Source organism: Heliangelus exortis, chromosome 1 (genome assembly GCF_036169615.1).
Source record: "Heliangelus exortis chromosome 1, bHelExo1.hap1, whole genome shotgun sequence".
NCBI lineage: Eukaryota > Metazoa > Chordata > Aves > Apodiformes > Trochilidae > Heliangelus > Heliangelus exortis.
The window spans coordinates 40,131,491-40,153,314 of record NC_092422.1 but is presented as its reverse complement, the minus strand read 5'-3'; the positions used below and the strand labels follow the sequence as shown (position 1 = coordinate 40,153,314).

At 37.7% G+C, this 21,824-nt stretch overlaps 2 protein-coding genes across 7 annotated transcripts in view; one reads left to right on the top strand and one right to left on the bottom strand.

The window, feature by feature from the left end:
- PIBF1 (progesterone immunomodulatory binding factor 1) overlaps positions 1–859 on the bottom strand; it is a 112,691-nt gene extending 111,832 nt beyond the window's left edge. For all 3 annotated transcript variants that reach the window (XM_071740800.1, XM_071740832.1, XM_071740821.1), the window contains exon 1: positions 594–859. The gene's annotated coding sequence lies outside the window, so the exon portion shown is untranslated. The remainder of the gene's footprint in view (positions 1–593) is intronic.
- Positions 849–20,779, top strand: DIS3 (DIS3 homolog, exosome endoribonuclease and 3'-5' exoribonuclease). 4 transcript variants are annotated; one of them, XR_011725251.1, is made up of 22 exons: positions 849–1,135; positions 3,121–3,278; positions 4,091–4,284; positions 4,402–4,475; positions 5,575–5,742; positions 6,642–6,794; positions 7,733–7,846; positions 7,938–8,075; positions 8,727–8,873; positions 10,001–10,117; positions 10,932–11,033; positions 11,694–11,758; positions 11,852–11,936; positions 12,159–12,286; positions 12,749–12,835; positions 13,532–13,688; positions 14,866–15,080; positions 17,011–17,179; positions 17,577–17,735; positions 18,135–18,257; positions 18,951–20,351; positions 20,442–20,779. XR_011725251.1 is itself a non-coding variant. In XM_071740765.1 (21 exons), exons 1-21 carry the CDS (start codon positions 902–904, stop codon positions 20,529–20,531), a joined length of 2,877 nt encoding a protein of 958 aa, XP_071596866.1. In that variant the 5' UTR covers positions 849–901; the 3' UTR covers positions 20,532–20,779. The 4 variants fall into 4 exon arrangements, 3 of the variants coding, with proteins under 3 accessions (XP_071596866.1, XP_071596876.1, XP_071596887.1); XM_071740765.1 differs by lacking the exon at positions 18,951–20,351; XM_071740775.1 differs by having other exon boundaries at positions 18,951–20,779.
- Positions 20,780–21,824: the final 1,045 nt, after the last annotated feature.

The window sequence follows — 21,824 nt, the reverse complement described above, 5'->3', positions numbered from 1 at the left end:
CAACAGCGAAATGTCCGACCTGTAACGGCACAGGGAAGGGGGGAGAGAGGGAGAGGAGAGGGAGAGGAGAGGGAGAGGAGAGGGAGAGGAGAGGGAGAGGAGAGGGAGAGGAGAGGGAGAGGAGAGGGAGAGGAGAGGGAGAGGAGAGGGAGAGGAGAGGGAGAGGAGAGGGAGAGGAGAGGGAGAGGAGAGGGAGAGGAGAGGGAGAGGAGAGGGAGAGGAGAGGGAGAGGAGAGGGAGAAGAGAGGGAGAGGAGAGGGAGAGGAGAGGGAGAGGAGGAGAATCATAGAATTGGCTGGGTTGGAAGGGACCTCAGAGATCATCAAGTCCAACCCTTGATCCACTACCGCTGCAGTTACCAGACCATGGCACTGAGTGCCACATCCAGGCTCTTTTTAAATATCTCCAGGGATGGAGAATCCACCACTTCCCGGGGCAGCCCATTCCAATGCCGGAGAAGGAGGGAGAAGGAGGGAGAAGGAGGGAGAAGGAGGGAGAAGGAGGGAGAAGGAGGGAGAAGGAGGGAGAAGGAGGGAGAAGGAGGGAGAAGGAGGGAGAAGGAGGAGAAACGCGGCACCGGCCCCATCCCTCACCCACCTCCGCCGCTGCCCGCCGGCCCGGCCGCGTACGCGCGCGCTTCCGCTTTCCCTCCGGGCGACGCCACCGCCACGGCCACCGTCACGGGGACTCGGGGGCGCTGCTGCTGCTGCCGGGGCTCTTCCCGCGCTCTGCCCCGCGGTGCGGTGCAACGGAAGCCGCAACCAACCGCCCCGCCTCCCCTTTCCCTTTCCCTTTCCTCTTCCCTTTCCCTTCCCCTTCCCCTGCGCTCCGCCGCTGCCTCTCCCCGCGGTGCCTGCCGGGAAGGCGGGGCGGGTGGCGGCGCGGTCGGTCGCTGTGCGCCATGCTGACCTCGCGGACCTTCCTGAAGCGGACGCGGGCGGGGGCGGTGGTGAAGGTGGTGCGCGAGCACTACCTGCGCGAGGACATCCCCTGCGGTGCCGCCGCCTGCAGCCTCTGCCCCCCGCGGCCCCCCGGGCCCGGCCTCGGCCTCCAGGCGCAGCCCAACGGCGCCGCCAGCAGCCTCTGCCCCGGGCCCCACTACCTCCTGCCCGACACCAACCTCCTCCTCCACCAGGTGAGCGGCCCCCGACGGTGTCGGCGGGCCCGGCGGAGCCGCGGGCGCCGGAGTTGAGTTTTTAGGCCTTGCCGAGCGCCCTGAGGAGGCGTTAAGAGCTGCTCCAGCCTTGGTTCGGTCCGTGTGAGCGTGGGATATTACCCGTTTCTCTTTAGGCCTGGGGTTCAGGCGTCGTTAATTCGCTGTTGCGCTCGGGTCTTCCCGTTGTTAATTGAATCTGCGTGATCCCCGGGTGGGTAATCACTTCCCTGCCAGATGCTGAGGAGGCCTTCAGCATCACCGAGGCTCGCCTCGTTTTAGACTGTGTTCTGGTTTTACGGTTTGCTGCTTGAAGGTTAGGAACAAGGAAGAGGCGAGGAGAGTTGAGGAGACAATGAAACGGCGATCACGATCTTCAGGAGGTCACTGAATATTCTTCTCAGCCTGAATTTTGCTAAATATGTTCTCTTTTGTAGATCTGGGTTCTTAATACTCTGGTGCTGAAGTCCGGTCATGAATAGAGGCTGCAAAATCATCTCCTGTGCAACTGTGGGAGCATGGGATGAACTTTATTCTGCAGCCCATCACTAATAGAGCAAGGACGTGTATGAGCAGTAAAAGTCCATGATGGGAGAGTGAATTCCCAAGCTTGAAGGGTTTTGGAGGGTTTTTTTTTGGTTGCTCTTGGGTACATCTGTTGCAAGTAGAATAGCCCTGTGTAGACTTTGGAGACTGGAAGTAATTAACGGATCTTAGCATGGATTATCTGGGAGAGGGGCACAACACTCACATGTTTGTACAGTTATCTATTGCAAAAGTTATAAGTAAGGGTTTTCTTCCCAAAGCAGCAAGCCAAGGGATGTTTCATCCTGTTACCCATGGACTTGCTTGTGTCTGTTGACAAAGTTTATATGTACATCCCATAGAGCACTCTGAGGATGTGCAAAGGTTTGCTGCTATGAACTGGAGCAGTGGAGATCAGGAAGTCCTGGAGTCGTCAGGAAAATGTGTTACCTAGCAAGTAGGACAGGTTTGCAGCAGTTAAGACTTGGCCTGATAATTCAGCTTGTGGATAGCATAGTATTGGATTTTTTGCCCTGTGAACATGGCTCTAAGCCTTTTTGGTCATCCAAATATCAGGTGCAGAGAAGCTCCATCTGGTATTACTTTTGATTATTTTAGTCATGCCTTCTAGAGCCTTATTGCTGTCACTTTTTGGAGATGGGTTTGCACAGTTCCTTGCCATGTGCTTAGGAGATTAAGTTCACCTTTTTGTCCTGACAGGAGCATGGACTTTTGGTGTACGTTTATCACTCTGGCACACCATGGCTGTCAAGAGTTGGCAAAGAAAAGCACTAAAATTTTTTTAACGCATTTCCTCAAAAAAAGGTGGTCTTTGAAAAGGTGAGGAACAGCTAATAGAATTCCAGTTGATTTGAATCTGCAGAAATTGAAATTGCAGTGCAACAGTGGGATTGATCTTTGTCAAGTCAAGTGCACATGTGCAGGTGTTAGCTGTGTAATGATGATCAGGTACTATTTTATGGTTTGCATTGCTCACAAAGACATATGCCAGACAGTCTTTAAAGTATGTTGGGTTACTGTCAGACTGTGCATAGATATATTGTGTTTATGAAGATTATCATTAACAAAAACCTAGTTAATGTAAACAAAATTTCTAGCGTGCATCTGGCCTTAAATTTGGTTGGAGTCCCATATACATTTGAGCTGAATTTGGTAGGAGTCAGAATGACTCTTTAACTTGACTCCAGCAAAAACCTCAGGTCACAAAGAGGCTGGAAAATCCTATTTGAATTTTTTGCCCTCAAGCAGGAGGAAGCAGCTTACTATAGTAGTCAGTTTTCCAGCAGTGAGAGAAAAAGTCAGAAACAATGCGACTCATTATTCATGTTAGCTTATTATTTATTAACCAATCAAATATTTCAAGTCCTGTTACTGGATAGAATTAAACAAAAAATTTGATTAATTTCCATTTTGTTCCCTAGATTGATATACTTGAAGATCCTGTTATTAAGAATGTCATTGTGCTACAGACAGTCTTACAAGAAGTCAGGAATCGGAGTGCACCAGTATACAAGCGAATTAGGGACGTGATTCAAAACCCTGAAAAACATTTCTATTCTTTCACCAATGAACATCATAGGTAAGGTGTGCAATAGGGTATAACAAAGTTGTACTGATGTCCAGTAAAAGAAACTGGGAAACAGAACTGAAACGTGTGAACTGGGTAAAAAAAAAAACAGACAAAAAACAGGGGTGCATAGAACTGTATACTGCTATGGAGTCCTATTGGGAAATAGTTCTATGTTCCAGAAACTTTCCTGGTTTATAGTTGGTATAAGTGTAAATACGTATTACAAGAAGGTGATTGTAATATTGAATTAAGCCTGCAGACAAGTGAGTAAGCTTGAGAAATGTAACAATGCTTCTCCATTTTAGTGTCCCTTTCAAACACACTCCAATGTTTTCTTAATACTCCCAGCTCAGTCTGTAGCAGAATTCAAAAATATGTTAGTCAGTTAGTGACAAAAAGCTCTAAGAAATGAAGATGCAATTAATTAACCTTTATTTGTGCTCACAAGTAGTTTCCAGTACTGCAGTAGCATAGGTTAGGAATTTTGTGTCCATAGTTCTAGCATCTTGAAATGCAGTTGTCTTCAACTGTCAGTGAGAAGATTGCGTTAGAAATTCAACACTTTCCTATTTTTCTCTATCCCTCTGTCTCCTGACCTTTTGGTGGCCTATATAGTGTTAAATATATTATAAAAATAGCTACAGCAAGGATTCTTCTGGTCATTACCTATGGATAAATGTTGGAATTTGTTTTGCTTTGTTTTGTTCCCTGCCCATTTATATATATATATATACACACACACACACACATATATATATATATACCCGCATATATACATATATATATATATATATATATTTATGTTTAATTTTTTTTTTCAGAGAGACATATATACAGCAGGAGCAAGGAGAATCTTCTAATGACCGTAATGACAGAGCCATTCGGGTAGCAGTAAAATGGTACAGTGAACACTTGAAGAAAATAGAGGATAAGGAGAAGATTCAAGTTATCTTTTTAACAAATGACAGAATTAATAAAGAGAAAGCTTTAGAGGAAGGGTTAACTGCTTATACGTGTAAGTGAAGTAGCATGTATGTGTAATTTACCTCTCAGATAAACAATCTCAGCAGTCTCTTCATACCTAAATCCTGTGCATCTCTTTGCATAAATATTTATGTTTGTGCTTTTGTAGGTGAGGAGTATATAAAAAGTTTGACAGCTAATCCTGATCTTGTAGATCGTCTTGCTTGTGTATCTGATGAAGGGGTAAGTTTTCATTTTCTTTTTGTAAAATAGATTAATCACAAATGGTTTGCCTTATTGGACACTTATGTCAGGTCACTAGCATCAGTTTAGAGTATGAGGACTCTGAATTTTATTACCATTTTGACAATACAATTTTTTGACAACTGGAGAGAAAGAAGGAAATACTGCAACTGCCTCTATGCCTGCTAGTAGATGTCTAGTGATTTATAAAAAGCCAGTTGCTTTAGATAACTGATGTGAAGATGGAAATAACAGTCAGTTAAAGAAAATGTATGAAAGCTAGAAATAATGGAAAAAAATCCAGAATTGTGTGTGTATTGAAAACCATAAAGATCTTTGGCTTTTGTCTCTTGTTTGAAAGTTTATATTAACTTATTGATGAAAAGCAATTTTTGTCAAAAGCTCTGATTTTTTTCTGATCAGTTAAATTGACACGAGTTCAGGCTGCAGGTTCTATTTCTCTGTGCTTTATGTTTATCAGAATCAAGACTTATATTTTCACATAACACTGATACAGCTGAGAAGTAACACCACCAAAACATGGGATGGATAATTTAATCAGAGTTGGTTTTGACAGAATGTAGCGGGAGATGCAAGTGAGAAGAAATAAGAGAGCTCAGCTGATCTTTTCAGCAGTTATCTGTAGTTTATTCAGCTTTAGTTGACTGTTCCAAAGTTTAGTCACATTAATGTGTTTTCATAATATTTCATATAGCCTACAATATAAGCTTATACTGTGTGCCACACTCTACTATGCAGTACTATGCTAATATTTTCTTTGCTAAGCATATATGTTTAGTCAGTATATCCAAACCAATATAAAAGCATGTGACAATTGTTCAGTATCTCTTTAACTAAGGCAAATAGAAAAAGAAAAGGAGGTATTTCTAAAATTGTGATGTTTCTATGCTTTTTATGCTTCATTAGAAAGATTACTGCCTAATAGTAGTTTTCCGTTATTGTGCATATACTTATCTACATATAGTTAAAATTCTGGAGCATCTTGAACTTGTGATGTTCCTGAGCTCAATTTTGGAATAATCATCACTACAAAAGTCTGAAAATGCCCTCTGTTGTGTTTTTTTTTTTTTTTTTAAAGAAAGAAATAGAAAGTGGAAAAATAATATTCCCAGAACATATTCATCTTAGCAAATTGCAGCAAGGAATAAAATCTGGTGTTTACCTCCAAGGAACCTATAGGGCAAGCAGAGAGAATTATCTTGAAGCTACTGTATGGGTTCATGGAGATGCTGAAGAAAACAAAGAGGTGAGCTTTTCATTTTGTCTTCATGTTGTCAACTTTAACTAGCCTCAGTAGTGATCTAAAATTTAATTCTTTTATGGTGAGATATGTTAAAATGGAGCATGATAGTAATTTTTTATTTTCTGTGTTTTTCTGTTTTTTTTTCATTTGTTTATGTGTATGGATATAAACGACTGAAATGCTGACTGACCTTTTTGAGAACAGAATAATGTGTTTAAAATTATACTTTTTGCATTGATAAAGTATGTGGTAAAATAAAATTTAATCTTAGTTATTAGTTTTTCAATTCATGCTAATATTAGAGTTTCTAAATTACTTGGAAATGTATAGTGTAAGATGGAGAAACAGGTTTGTAGGAGAATTTTCAGAAAAACTGTGGTGAGTCCTTGTGGAGTTCTCTTAGTGTCTCTCACCTGCTGTTTTCATGCCTGGTGATGAGCAGATGGGGAGTTCCTCACGGAGCAGGTAACTCACCCATCTCCACACTGGTTTCTTCACTGGCATAGTTGTAGGGACACTGTTTCCAACCAGTGGTGCTTGCCTCCTCCCTCCGTGTTTGTGGTGGTGTCTGGAGATGCTTCTCTTGCTCCTAATTTCTTTTATTCTAATTTCCCAGTAGTATGTGAAGTCCTCTAGCCTGCAAAAATAGAAGGGTTGTCTGTTTTTGAAGAAAAAAAAAAAAAGTCTGGGGGAAACAAATTTTCATAGAGGCAGGTGGAATCCTGAACTGAAAATAATCTCAGTGGAGGGGAAAAAAAGCATCACAAACCTGCCTTAAAATATTCTTTACAGTGCAGAGACTGTTGTACATGTATTCTTACACCATCTGTTACACTGTTTTGATTTGGGTCTTCTGTTGCTGTCACCTTGAATATTTTACTTTTGTTTTCCAAAAAATCCAGATAATTATACAGGGCCTGAAACATTTAAACCGAGCAGTTCACGAAGATATTGTGGCTGTGGAGCTGTTGGCAAAAGATGAATGGGTGGCACCATCCTCAGTGGTCTTGCAAGATGATGGCCAGAATGAAGATGAAGAGGAGAAAGAAAACACTGTATGAATTCAATAATTTTTTTAGTTTATTGTTATGTTAAGGGGGAAAATGAAATCTGTGATACTCTGACAGTGTTAAGCTTTGGATTTATACATTCTTTTTTATACTGAATGATAAAAGCGATTGGAAATTCAGAAATGAAAAAGCTTAATTGTAGTTCTACAGTTGAATCCAATATGTGTTTATATATAAAATGGGTACTTTTTAACTAATCCTAATCAGAAATTCCCATGTTACTTTGTTAAATTTAATAAATCCTGAAGTAACTGAGTGGTAGTCAGTTACTTCAGATGTGTAGGTTAGAATTTTCTACAATAGAAGCAGGGGTTGTATCAGAATGCCACTCAGCTTTTTTAGGCAATAAGTATGTTTGGAACCAGCCTTATTCTTCAGCTTCCTGCACTAATTCCACTTAATGTGTTTGCACTGCACACAAGTCTACCCTGTCCAACAAATATTTGCATTTTTTAAAAATATGACCTCCACAGGGAATTCCATAGGGATGTTTTTAAATTACTGTGCTTAGAATTGCTGGAGAATTTTCAAGCAACAAAAAGGAATCCTGAAAATTATGATCGTTAGTAAAAAATGGAGATAGTTGCACAGTAGGCAGAGACAGTGTAACAAGTTTGCATTTTTCAGTCTTTTTCTGCAATTATGTCCAGATTAAAAAAACAAAAAGCAAAACAAAAACAACAACAAAAAAAACCCACCCAGCATCAAACAAGAAAACCAAACCAAAACACAACTAAGTAGCCATGTCGCATATTAAAAATTCTGCAAAGCACGTGGAAGCATGGTTCCATTTTTGAAGTCATAATAGAATTTATGGCATCCTAGTGATGTATGAGCTGTTACCACTGGGGTTTGATATCTGTGCTGTAATCAGACATGTTACCATGATTCAGACAGTTTTTAACTTTTGTGTTCTCTGCCAGCTGAAGACTTCTGTTAGCAAGGACATGCTGAGACCTACAGGAAAAGTAGTGGGCATTATAAAACGAAACTGGCGGCCCTTTTGTGGCATGCTTTCCAAGTCAGAGGTCAAAGAGGTGAGGAAGTGATTAAGTTACTGTAAGTGCAGATTTTATTTTTTAAACTTGTAATTAGAAATTATTTATTCCTTTCTCTGGTTATTAACAGGCAAGGCGCCATCTGTTTACACCAGCGGATCGCAGAATTCCTCGCATTCGAATAGAAACAAGACAAGCAGATACCTTGGAAGGACAAAGAATAATTGTTGCTATTGATGGTTGGCCCAGGAATTCCAGGTATCCTAATGTAAGTTTAAGTGGGTTTTTTTTTTTCCTGAACTTCCTTCTTTCTGATTTGTATGTGCTTACTAGATAAGATGCATATTATTTTCTGTGATGTTGAGGAACTTCAAAAAGTATTGATATGAGTTTTAAGCTTTTTAAATGCTGTTCTTTGATGGTGCCAATTAAGGAAATCCCTAAATGATTTAGTTTCCTCTTACATCAACAAAATGAGTAATCATACCTAAAAAGCTTGGTCCTTAGGCTCTGCAGTGAACATAAATGTGCTAACTAAGGTGCTTTATTTAGACTAACTAGGGACCACCTCTTAGTTTGGGTTCCTAGGAATGGAAGGTTCACTGTGGCCTTGGTCATCCACACCATCCTGGCAAGTAGTTTTTAACACTGTCAGGATTCAGTCAGATTGCCAGCAGGCCAGAGTTACAGGTAATTAAGTGCTTAAAATTGCTTTGTAAATATACAAGAGGATAAGAGAATTTGAAGACACTGTTTTGATTTGCATTGGGCGTTAGGTTTTGAGGAAGCTTTCACTGGCTTGTGCAGGAATTCATAGCTTGTAATGAATGAAAGCACAGTGGTATCTTGCTTTAAGGAAACTTGAAATATATGTAGCAGTGAGACAAAAACAGCATATACAATGTATATTGTTTTGTAGGGTCATTTTGTAAAGAACCTGGGAAGTGCTGGTGATAAAGAGACTGAAACAGAAGTTCTTCTGCTTGAACATGATGTCCCACATCAGCCTTTTTCCCAGAACGTCCTTAGTTTCCTACCAAAAATGCCCTGGAGTATTACAGAAGAGGTAATAATTGTGAAATTATTGTCGTAATTATTGTGCCTTCTCCTTCAAATATCCCCTCTCCCAAAAATAGAGGAGAAATGTTCAAACTCATTTTTATCTTAAGGTGGACTTTCAGGTGGATTTCCTAGGGAAACCAGGCCTCTGCAACTTTTTGATTTCTGCAAGCTCATCCCTGAGAGTTTTTCGTCTTGCTGAATAGCTTTGTAACCAAAAAGTGGCAGCCTGTGTGATCATTAAAATAATCTGAGGGGAGGAGACTTTAATATATCCTGCTACAGTCCAGTAAAGTAATGAGAAAAATCTGGTGTTTTCAGAATTACTTGTTTCAAATGCTCTTAGTGCATTTCAGGTTATCCCCAGCAGCATAAATACGGGAAATGGTTGCTTTTGAATGTATGGGAAAAATGTCATCAGGAAACAATTTGAGCACAGTATGTTCTTGGTTTAGGCTGGGATGAGGTATTTGTTTTGGGCTGAGATGAGTGCTTTTGTTTGTCTGTTTTGTCTATTTTAATTATTTTGAGGTGGGTTACTTCTATCATCATTTATTACCTACTTCAGTTTCTTTTATAAATGAAAACTGAAGGAGGAATCTTCAGTCAGTTGTTTCATTTAAGATACCTCTCAGATCTTTTTGTATCCATTATACAAACATAAATACTTTACAATTGTGCAGTTCCTTTAAACTGTCTGGACATCTAAGCCTTAGGAAGCTGAAGTTAGTTGAGAGCAATCATATCTTAAACAATTTATCCAGCTGGACTTCAGTCAGAATTTCACTTTGAAAAAAATCTTGATTCCTGGTCTTGCTAATTCTGAGACCATGAGAAGATCATGGGTTTATTTGGCTTCTCTTCTGGTTTGCAGCAAACCAGAAAATTTTTCAGTACTTCACCATCTTCTGACTTAGTTTTTCTGCCACTGTATTTTCTGCCTATCTGTTTTGATCATCTAAGTAAATGCTACTGCAAATCTTTTCCACAAAACAAAACAAAAAAAACAACCAGTTGGAAAATATTTGATTGCTTTGGAAAATGTCATGCCAAGTGCCTTTCTCAAACGATCATTTTTATTTTGATTTGGAAGATGCTTATGAAAACATTTTTTTTTCTTTTTTGTAATTTCAGGATATGAAATACAGGGAGGACTTAAGACATCTCTGTGTTTGTAGTGTTGATCCTCCTGGCTGTACAGATATTGATGATGCATTACATTGTAGAGAAATAGAAAATGGAAATATAGAGGTATTGTTTCTTTTCTCTTTTTTCAGATCAAGCCAGTCATTTATTTATTTACTGCTTCCTTTATTTTACAAACAGTTCAGCATTGGTAATAGTAAATGACATAAGCAAAGCTCTAGATCTTTTGTAAAATAAATTAATTAACTGCAAGATTGTAATAAGCAAAAGGAGTTGACTTGCATTGTGTAAGTATCATTATCTTCTAAATTCACCCTGCTTTCTGCTCATTTTCCATTGGAAATTAACATAGAATTTATTTACTGTGTTAGCTAAGTATGAACATAGATGCCTACAGCTAGGATGAGGAACTATTAGTAGAAAAAAATGAGGCTACTTCTGTAATGCCTAAGGGATGATTATTTTATTTAAAAAAAACCCAACAACGTTAAAAACCACTAGCTCTCTACCCACTAAATATGTGATTTAGTCAGGTTTTCTGTGTTATAAATAATCTGTAATTGTAGTGTGACAAAATGGAAGGTCTACGAAACAGAAAAGCAAAACCAAATATGAAGTGAACTTCCAAGAAAATAAGAGGTAGTAGTTTTTAATAAGATCCCCCAAGCAAGAAGAGTTGTATTCGTATCAAATATTATTTTCTACTAAATGTATGAATATCCTTATTTTGCATACTTGCTGCAACTGTTAATATTTTCAATGTTATGATAGTTTTTAACTAATTGTTACTAAATATAGGAGCTGCTGAACAGAACTGGGAATATGTAATTGGGTTGTAAATAAAAACTTGAGGAAGTTTATTTCATGTTGAGAACAACTTCTCTTTTGTAAGATGCATGATGTGATGCTTGGTTTTTAGGTTGGTGTACATATTGCAGACGTCAGTCACTTTATTCGCCCAGGAAATGCTTTGGATGAGGAGTCAGCAAAAAGAGGAACAACAGTTTATCTGTGTGAAAAAGTAATTGTTTTTTGTCTAAAATTCAATTTTGTATAATTACATGGTTGGATTTTTCATTGCTTTCCTCTTAATTCTTGAGACTAGAGACATTATGTCTAAAATCGAGTGGGGAATGGGACATGAATAGCTTCCTTTGGGCTGCAGTTAATTTGCCTCAGACTATGAAAATGAAGGTGTGTTTTGTCATTCAACCTGCACAGCAAGAAGGAGATTTTTTTTTTCATTTTAAATCTATTATTTGTAGAACATCTTTTCAGCTGCTGTTGAAGCATTAATAACATACAGTTCTGAAACTGGACTGCAGTTTTTAATACCAATCTGAAATGGCCTGGTTTTGCCTTTTCTGTTGTTTTTTCTTGTGAAAGCTAAATCTGCTTTTTCCCCTATGATTTGTATTCATTACAATTATACTTAGTCGTGTTTATTTTAACTGATAGCCCACAGACCACAATTTCTTTTCAGAAATAACTATTACTAAAAAGCTGATAATTGAAATGGATCTTGGACTAAATTCCTCCAAACTAGCTTACTTTTTTTTCAGAAATCTCATCTTTCTTAAAAAAAAAAATTACTTATTTTCAAGCTTTCTAGTATATTAAAAATCAGGAAATTCAAATGCATAGTTATAACTAGTCATTATTTTTATTCTTTACTTTGCAGAGGATTGATATGGTTCCAGAGTTACTTAGTTCCAATTTATGCTCCCTAAGATCAAATGTGGACAGGTATAGTATATGATCCATACTTTTATCCTGACAAGAAAGTCCAGATGTTTATATGTGGTTTTTAACAGATTTTCCCCCTTTGTTCTCTCATAGGCTTGCGTTTTCATGTATATGGGAAATGAACCATAAGGCTGAAATTCTAAAAACCAGATTTACAAAGAGTGTTATTAAATCCAAGGTTAGTCACTTAAGTAGTATTATACTTACGAAAAAAATATTTTGCATAGATCTGTCCTGTTTTTTCAGTTATTCTTTAAAAAGTCATGCCTTTAGATGTTGAATGTAAAGCTTTGTATTGTTATTGCAGCAAACTGCAATTTCTGCAAGACAGAAGTATGTTTTTCTTTTCAGTATTCAGTTATGTATCATGGTGTCTTTTTTTTTTTTTAAACTCTTCAAGGCTTCTCTTACATATGCAGAAGCACAGATGAGAATTGATTCAGCAACTATGAATGATGACATTACTACCAGTCTACGTGAACTCAACAGATTGGCAAAAATTCTGAAGAAGAAAAGAATAGATAATGGGTAAAATGTGAAACATCCCTATCACTTTTACTTTTTTTTTTTCTCACTATTATTTTCTGTCAAACTGTATCATGGTCCTCCATGTCATTTTTACACTGAAAATCCTTTGAAGGAGAGGTATTTTGCCATTTTGGTTTGCCTAAAAATGCATATCTTTACCTCTTTTTACTTCTTAGAAAAATGTAAACTCAAGATCAAGCAATATTGATCTCTTACCATCGTGATAAAAACACAATCAAGAAGTAGTATTGAAATTTTAGAAGCTAATATTGTTGTGTCAGAATCATGATTTCTGCAAATTTGAACATTAATTCCACAATTTTATTGATTTCAGTTTTTATTTTTTTAATTTCTGCTAATTTTAAATTACAGTTTCATAATAACTCAGCTGCTGTGTCTGCTTTATTGTCACTTTATTTTGTCTGCTTTATTGTCTGCTTAGTACCACTCACTGTTTTCCAGGGCCTTGACACTTTCCTCACCAGAAGTTCGTTTCCACATGGACAGTGAAACTCATGATCCTATTGATCTCCAGACTAAAGAGCTCAGGTATGCCCTTTATTTTCTTCAATTAGTTAATCTGGGACAGAGATGGAATTAAAGGCATGTTTAAGTAGCAACATTTACTTAATAATATGCAAAATTCCTATAATAGTGCAGTATAATCATAATGTTACAGAACAGGTTAGGTTGGAAGGAGCCTTTAAAGATCTAGTCCAAAGCCCCCTGCTTGGACAAGGTAATTGCACATGTGCTGTGATACAGACAGTCTTACTGAGGAGTTCTCAAAATGGAGCTACTGATTCAATTGCTTTAGCTAGATACTTTCTCTAGTACAATTAATTAGTTTTTGTGATAAAATCAACACTTAATTATGTCACAGCTTTATAATGTGCAATATGGTACTTTCAAACCTGCAGAATATTTCAACAGTGATGTTAAGAATAAGACTTACCTATTGGTCTTTTGGGTCATTTTAAGGAGGAACTTTCTTTAATATAATTTTTTATTTTAGAATATTTTAGTTTGGTTTTTTTTCTCTCCTGACTCAGTATTTGCAACTTTAATAAGTGCTATGTTCTCAGTGTTAAAAATGTTTGCCTGGTTGTATAAATGTTTAAAACCACTAGTGTATATTATATAATGCAGTCAGGATGGCACACTGTTTCTTCATTAGGCACTCAAAGTAAATATGTAATTTAATGTTTTTCTAACAATATTTCTAAAAGTATTTTATGTTCCCAGAGAAACAAATTCCATGGTTGAAGAGTTCATGTTGCTTGCCAATGTCTCTGTAGCACAGAAAATTTACGATGAGTTCCCGGAGTTTGCCTTGCTCCGCAAGCATCCTGCTCCTCCACCATCAAATTATGACATCCTTGTGAAGGCTGCAAAGTCCAAGGCAAGTTTTTACCATTCTAATTAAGTGAATTAATTATTAAAAAAGCCATGTTTTCTCTCTGGTTGGCCACTTACCCAAGAATAATGGTTTGAAAGCACTATTCTGAAAGTGCTGGTACTTGAAGCAAGGCAGCTGCACCTCTAGTTGAAAGGAAGAATCTTATGCTCTTTAATCCCTTATGTAAACACATAACTCTTTTGTATGGTAACTCTTGTGTGCTGTGAATGTTTCTCCTCTTCAAGCCACTTGATTTTTTTGATACAGTTTTTGGCTTCAAATCATATATGTTACTGATGTACTTAAAGTCGGGAAGTAGTAAGAAAATTTATTTGATGTGACTGACCAATTTTTAAGTAAGACAGTGTGTCCATATGTGTTTATAGTTCTCATTCTCTCCTTAGATCAGCTAGAGGTTAATTTATCCTGTGAAACAAGTCTGATTTGATTAACAAGCCTGGACTGAAAAATTACTTTTCCAGTTTCAGGATCTTTCATTCAAGCTAAACTTAACTTACTAGACCTTGTGATGTGAATTCATATTTCCTTTCCCTTCAACTCTTCCTGCTGCCCCCTCTTTTTTTTCTTAGGGACAACAAAGAAATTCCCAAATTCTATCAGTATAAGATTAATAGACAAACCCAAACCCAGCCTATAGCATTTTCCACTGTTATAAAACTGGAATAATGATAATAATTAAATTTGTACTCTGGATATTATTTTTAAAGTACCTCTTTTTTTGTTTGTTTGAATGCTAAATTCCTGTGCAAAGAGGTATGTTCTTTTAATAAAGCAACATGGCTTTTCACTATTCTGACACAATCATCTCAATTGGGTATTAATCAGCTACGTTTTTGTTACAGTTTTTAAATAATTATACAATCACTTTATGTGACTGGAAACAATGCATTATGTATTTTCATACTTCCAGGATTTTTTTAGGGAATATTGGCAAACAGGGAACAAAATGTCAGACATTACTAGTTTTACTAGTTTTTAGAGACCTGTGAATGGGTGAATTTTTCTTTGTAATTTTGGCATTCTATCAGATGATGAGGTGTGATACCTGTGCCAGATGCTAAGATTAGCATGTCTGTAGCTTTTACGTTTCTACCTATACTGTGGTAATATTTGCTAGTAATACCTGACCTTTTCTATTTTATTTCTTTCCTCCTTCCAGAATTTGGAAATGAAGACAGATTCAGCAAAGGCTTTAGCTGAATCATTGGACAGAGCTGAATGTCCTACATTTCCCTACCTAAATACACTGTTGCGAATTTTGGCCACTCGCTGCATGATGCAAGCTGTTTATTTCTGCTCTGGAATGGATAATGATTTTCATCACTATGGTTTAGCCACACCTATTTATACCCACTTTACCTCACCTATTAGAAGGTACTTTTATTTTAAAAACGTTTCAAGAGAACAGAGTTGTGTTTTTGTTTTTTTTTTTTTTTTTTGTTTTTTTGTTTTTGTTTTTTTTTTTTTGTGAAGAAATTTTACTTTAAATTGTGGTGTTCTTGTCACGGTTTAACACTGGCCCGGCAATTAAACCGAGTAACAGACGCTCTCTATTAATCTCTCTCTCCTCCCTGATAAGAAAGGAGAGAGAATAAGGGAGAGAGACTTATGGGTTGGAAACTAAACTACACAACTTTAATGAAACAGTAATGATAAATAGGAAAAAATTACTAAATATATACAAATACGCAAGAAAATGGATACCACATTCCTCCCCCCTTTCCCCCAGTAGCTCTCACGTCACCACCGAGGCTGCAGGGCAGCTCTGGGAAAGTCCAGGCTGGACTCCTGGAGTCGGCAGCAGTTGGGAACTGGAGGCAGGAACACGCAGATAAGGGCTGGCACGGATCAGGAGCACAGGCAGACGAATGGACGGGATCCTTCTAGGATGCCAGGGTGAAGAAAGGGAAGCAGGAAAGGCAGGAAGGGCAGGCAGCCGGAAGCTGGAAATCCGGCTTGGCCCTCGTGATCCCTCAAATTTATACTGAGGATGACGTATATGGGATGGAATACTCTGTTTGGTCAATTCTGGCATCTGTCTTGTCCGTTCCTCCCCAAAGGAGGGATGCAGGTGGGACCTCTTTATGTTTTCCTCAGAGCTGAGCAGTGTCCTTGGCTCTGCACACCAGTCTCTAGCAGTAACTATAAACATCAAGTGTTATCAGTCCTAGAAACACACACTGTCTGAGAAACTTGCTGTTAATTTCAGCAAGTGCAACTACTTACAAGAGACTTAGCTAAAAGCAAAAGTACAAGACAGAAAATCACCTTTATCCTGGCCCAAACCAGGACAGTTCTTTATTTAAAACAAAACAATTTGTGTTCAGCTTTACATTTCAATTGAAACAGCAGAAACTTTACATGATGACCCTTCATGTGGACTCCCATGTTCACTGTCTCTGTTCCTAAGGTCTCATAAATTTATTTTTAAAAGAATTATAAAAATAAGAGAAGTACGTGCCTAATGCATATCTCTGGCATAGAAATGCACTGTGGCATCATTTAACATCAGGTAAGTAACCAGAGGCAGAGTTAGGCCAGTCATTTTTCAGGTGGAAGATGAGCTTAAATTTTGAGGTTACTGTTTTTTACATATAGAAACATTGCTAATTTGAAACTTGCTACTGTAGTTTTTGCACTGTAATGGAATTGTACATCTTGGAAAGTGAGGGGGTTCATTCTTTTATCCAAGAGGTATTTGAGGAGAATAATTGTCATATTTTGCTCCTTAGAAGCACTTCAAGTGAAGTTTCTTACAGGTGAATTAAAATTCTCATGCATTTGTGTGAATAATTTGTGGTGCTTCTAGGAGTCATAATAGTAAATTTTAGTTTCGAACAGATGAATGAAAAACTTCTGGTTGGAGTTCTAGGAGAAGTTATGTAAAAGAAGCTCATGTTTATGTAAAAGAAGCTCAAGTCTATGTAAAAGAAGCTCAAGTGGAAGGATGCTTTGCAGATCAGTGACATGGAAATTCCATTTTATACTAAATTTGTCTAGTGAATGGGAAAGGGAGAAGGGAGTAGCATAAGCTGCCATGATGAAACATCATTCTTTGGTGTGAAAATAAAACTTAATTTCATTGTAAATGTTCAGCTTAGAAAGCAGTACTGTGCATTCTGGCTCTGCAGAATGTATCTTTGGTCAGCTAGGAGAGTGATTTTGAATTAATACAGTGAGTTACGAGCAGACCATTATTACTGCAAGACCTTGTAGATATATTAGATTTATAAAACCAAATTATATTCAGAATTTAATTAAAAAAAAATGTTTTGATATCTCATTGATCATTTAACCTTTGCAGATATGCTGACATTATAGTACATCGGCTTCTGGCAGTGGCCATAGGAGCAGACACGACTTACCCAGAACTTACAGATAAGCACAAACTTGCAGATATCTGTAAAAATCTCAATTACCGGCATAAAATGGCTCAGTATGCACAAAGAGCATCTGTTGCATTCCATACACAGGTGAGTAGTTCTGGGATGGGAGGATCAAGTGTGGACAACTGGTGTTTATGTTTCTTTAAGGAAGGGGGGGGAACATTGTGTTGTGCTTTGTAAAGTAAAAGCAAGTCTGCAGAAACTGTTAGGAATGAGGGGTGCTTCTTTGAGGAAAAGCTTCAACATCTCATTGTGGGTTCTAAAAAATTTAGAACAATGGAATCCAGGAGGATTCTTTTTGTGTTTTAATAAGTATAATGAATGCTTAGTACTTACAGTAATGTTATAAACAGTTCATGGGTTTTTTTAATGTGCTTTTAATAGTTGGTGTAGTTACTACTATAGGTTCATTTTGAATTTTTTTTTTTTTAAGCCCCAGTACACGTGGGGTTTTTTTAATATGTGTATTTTGTTCTTGTTACAGCTGTTCTTCAAAAACAAAGGAGTAACGAATGAAGATGCATATATATTGTTTGTAAGAAAAAATGCAGTTGTGGTTCTGATTCCCAAGTATGGCTTAGAAGGTACAGTCTTCTTTGAAGAAAAAGATAAACCAAAACCAAGACTGGATTACAACAATGAGGTATTTATGTTTTATAACATCTGTTCTTTACAACCTTTTTTAAATTTTTTTTTAATTAAGGAACAATTAAAATCTGTTGGATTTATAAGGGTAAGAGAGGCTTTTCAAAATGCAAGGTTATTAATATGTAGTTATAGTGCTGCTGTGTTCTTAATAAGCCTAAGTAGACAGGTTCTGACAGGAATTGATTTCTGTAGTAGATACTACTAGTATCTAATTAGCTGAGTAAATTATACAAAAAAAGTATATGCCACATATAAAACTCTGAACATTCAACATAGTAATTTGTGTTCACTTTTATTGTCATGACATTAATAATTTTCTGCAAAAAACATTTGTTTGTAAAAAAACATAAGGCATTGTTAGCAGTGAGTATTTATATAAAATTTGAACTTTCAGGTACCATCACTTACTGTGGAAGGCACAACATTACATATATTTGATAAAGTTAGAGTGAACATAATGTTAGATGCTTCCAACATCCAGCATCAGAAAATTCGGATGGTGTTGGTGGAACCAAAGGTAAGACACAAGATTTTTGATGCAACCAATCAAATATTACTGTTCACTAAGCTTAAAAAAGTCAGCATAAGGTAAAATTGGAATTTAACCTAAAAGAAAAACTACTTAGCAGCAGATTGTAGCAGTTGTTTCATAGCTGCTCTCAATAAAACACAGATCTGTTTTCACAGGCTGTTGAAAAACCTAAAGTGCTCTAAATTAAATTTCCTTTCTGGGCCCATCAGGGATATTTCCACTGATGGGAAAGATGATGATACAGTAGCTCAAGGTAGTATCTTTTGAATTTCATGGTTCTGTAATTAAATCTCCCTTTTGAAAATATGCCAAAACTCAGTAGAAACTTATTTCTGCTCCAGTGAATTATGGTGTAACTGTGAGGGGTGGCTCAGAAGGAAACTATAAAATTGCTGACTATAAACTATAAATGGCAGTCCTTTCTTACAACTTCTACAATGCAAGAATTCTCTCTTGATAGTGTTGCAAGAACTGTAATGTCCTCATAACTGTTTCTCTGGTCTTAAGACTTCAATTCTAGCTTCTAGTGCATCAGGGACCACAGCTGGTCTCACACCTCAGGTCTGCTGAATATTGTGTCTGATACTATAAAACTGTTTACTTTCATTACTTTACACATGACCTTTTTTCTTTTTTCTTTCCTTCTTTCTTTTTTTTTTTCTTTTTTTTTGTAAACAGGTGGTTGGAGTATCAGTAATCACAGGGGAAAAAGAAAACCTAAACTAAACTGTGTTGTTTATACAGTCAAACATTATTATTTCTTTTTTTCTGAAAAATCATGTTTCCAAACCTATGTAAATATGTTGACCTTTGAGCTGTTACATTAGCTTGAGTTGAAGGCAGTCCTCATGATTTCAGAGAGTGGGAGTAGATAGTGAAGTTTTAGTTGAAAGAAACTTTGCATCCTGCTGTGCATTAACACACTGAGCTGCCAGTGCTTGAGCTAAATAGGTGGTGCTTGTTGTGAACATAATGCTTTTGTTGCTGTGACTCCAGTCCATGGGGGACAGACTCTGTTTATCTGAAATGGCCCAAAGTAAGGCTAATGCCCACTGATTTTTTTCCTCCCCTTCCATTTCTTGTACTAGTTCTGTGAAGCTCCTTGTTCTGCAGCAAAGCCAATACCATAATTTTAGCTTGTTCCTAGATACTGAAGGGGCAGTAGCAGATCCCAGTGACAGAAATTTTTTGTTATCAAATTACTTGTTCTCTCTCCCAGCCTTTCTGGTACTCCTTAGCATGTCCTGGTCATTGCCACCCCAACTAGCTGACCAAAACCATCACCTTCATCTTGCAGGAGTGGGCTGTATTCCAGTGTAGGTGCCTGTGTTACTCTAATACAATGACATAATTTGTCTACTGATAGATGCTGTTGTCACTTTCATGTAATTCATAACCTGGTATAACCAGGCATCAGGCCTCTGAAGTGCCAGTTACCTTCACTAATCAGACATTACACTTTACCATAGACTCAAGCATAGAGGAGCACACACGTGTCTGGTCTTGGCCCAATTGTTTATGAACCCTACTTAAATGTATATCATGTCATCTGCTTGAATGCCACTCATTTCCATATTCTCAAGGGCAGAGCATGCCTCTTAATGATCTCTTTCCTTGAGAACAAGTCTCTGTAAGCATACAAGCTTTTCTTCATTCTTGTTCCTTGCTTTAGAAGTATTTTCCACTTACTCCTAAAGTTTTTCCAGTTTCCACCAAAGCTAAATGCTGGCTTTGTCCTGAGCCTGACAGAAGCAGCACTTCAGAAAACACTGCTGTGGTGATTATTTAAAAAACAAATTAAATTGCTAGGTTAAGACCCCTTTTCATCACTCTCATTTGCAGCAGCTCCTAAGTACTTGCTAACCTCTGGCAAACAGCTGAGAAGCACATACAAACTTGTGCTAAAGAACTGGTGGCAATTTATTCATGGGGGGGCTGCTGCTTGGATTTCCCTTTAGATTTTTCCAGCTTTTACTTCAGTTGAGTGTTCTATCTGTGATTTGATTGTTCTGTACAATGGGACACCTTCTAGGTGACTGTTCACAGGATTTTCTGATGTTGGTGCCGTGTTTGTAAAAGGTCTGTACAAGTAAACTCAAGTTTTATCAAGATAGTATAAGCTAAGATTGAATTAAAATGTTCTAAATTATTTTTTTTTTCTTACTGTAGTTACTAGGAGGTGATGTGCCAGCAACTCTATCTACAGAGATAAGCAGCAAGAATGAACCAGAGAAAAAGAAAAAGAAGCTACAAAAATAGCTGGGTATAAAAGTTAATAAAGTCACACATCAATTATTTGTATTTACATATTTTTCCCTATGGGCAAAACCCTATAAACAGATTTTGTTTACTTTTAAATACACATTTTAATAATTTGTAAGACTGATGTTTTTTTAAAAAAAAAACTTTTTACTAATACATGTATGCAAGGGAACAATAGTTTTAAAACAAAGTATGTGTGCAGTTTTGTCCTGTGGGTGAAAATAAATGTGTCTGCTGTCAAGGAAGAGTTTTAGTGGGTTTTTTTGTTTTGTTTCTATGTGTTGTTGTTTTTTTTATTTGGTTTGTTTGGTTTTTTTGACAGCCTTAAGGCCACTCAAGTCTGTGAAAAGTCAGTTTCTTCAGTGTGTTCTCTTTACTTCCTCAGAACTGGAATTTGTGTTAGTTACTGGTCAAATATTGTAACAGAATTTATGCTTGAAATATGAATTCATCAGACTTGCACTTCCTTCTGGAGCACATCTCATTGACAGGAGATTAGCTGTGAGTATATGCACATGATGCAAAGATTAACAGAGGAACCACATCATAAAAATGCATTAGTCTTTGTCCTAGACCTTAAGGGAATTTTAAGTCATTGCTTAGCCTCTGATGAACTGCCTTGAAAAAAAAGATTCATTTTTTCAATTTTGTGTTGAGCAAATATTCCACCAGTTACAAGTTTTGCAGTGATCTTTGTGTTGCCAAGATGCTGAGGGGCTAGAATTACTGGTTAGAATTTGCCAAAAGAATCCCAATCTGTGCATTGAATTGTACTGTCATATTCCAGCTGCATCACCTGGCTATGCAGCCCTAAAGCATGTTTTATACACTGGGAGGACTGAGGTAATTTTTAGTGTGCTCCTGGACTCAGTGTTGAACTCCCAGCACAGGCATCATAGAATCATAGAATCATAGAATCCTAGGGGTTGGAAGGGACCTCGAAAGATCATCTAGTCCAACCCCCCCTGCCAGAGCAGGGCCCCCTAGAGTACATCGCCTAGGAACGTGTCCAGGCGGGTTTTGAATGTCTCCAGTGAAGGAGACTCCACAACCCCCCTGGGCAGCCTGTTCCAGGGCTCCGTCACCCTTACAGTAAAAAAATTTTTTCTGGTATTCAACTTGAACCTCCTATGCTCCAATTTACACCCATTACCCCTTGTCCTATCACTGGTCACCACTGAGAAAAGCCTAACTCCATCTCCCTGACACTCACCCCTTACATATTTGAAAACATTGATGAGGTCACCTCTCAGTCTCCTTTTCTCCAAACTAAAGAGACCCAGCTCCCTC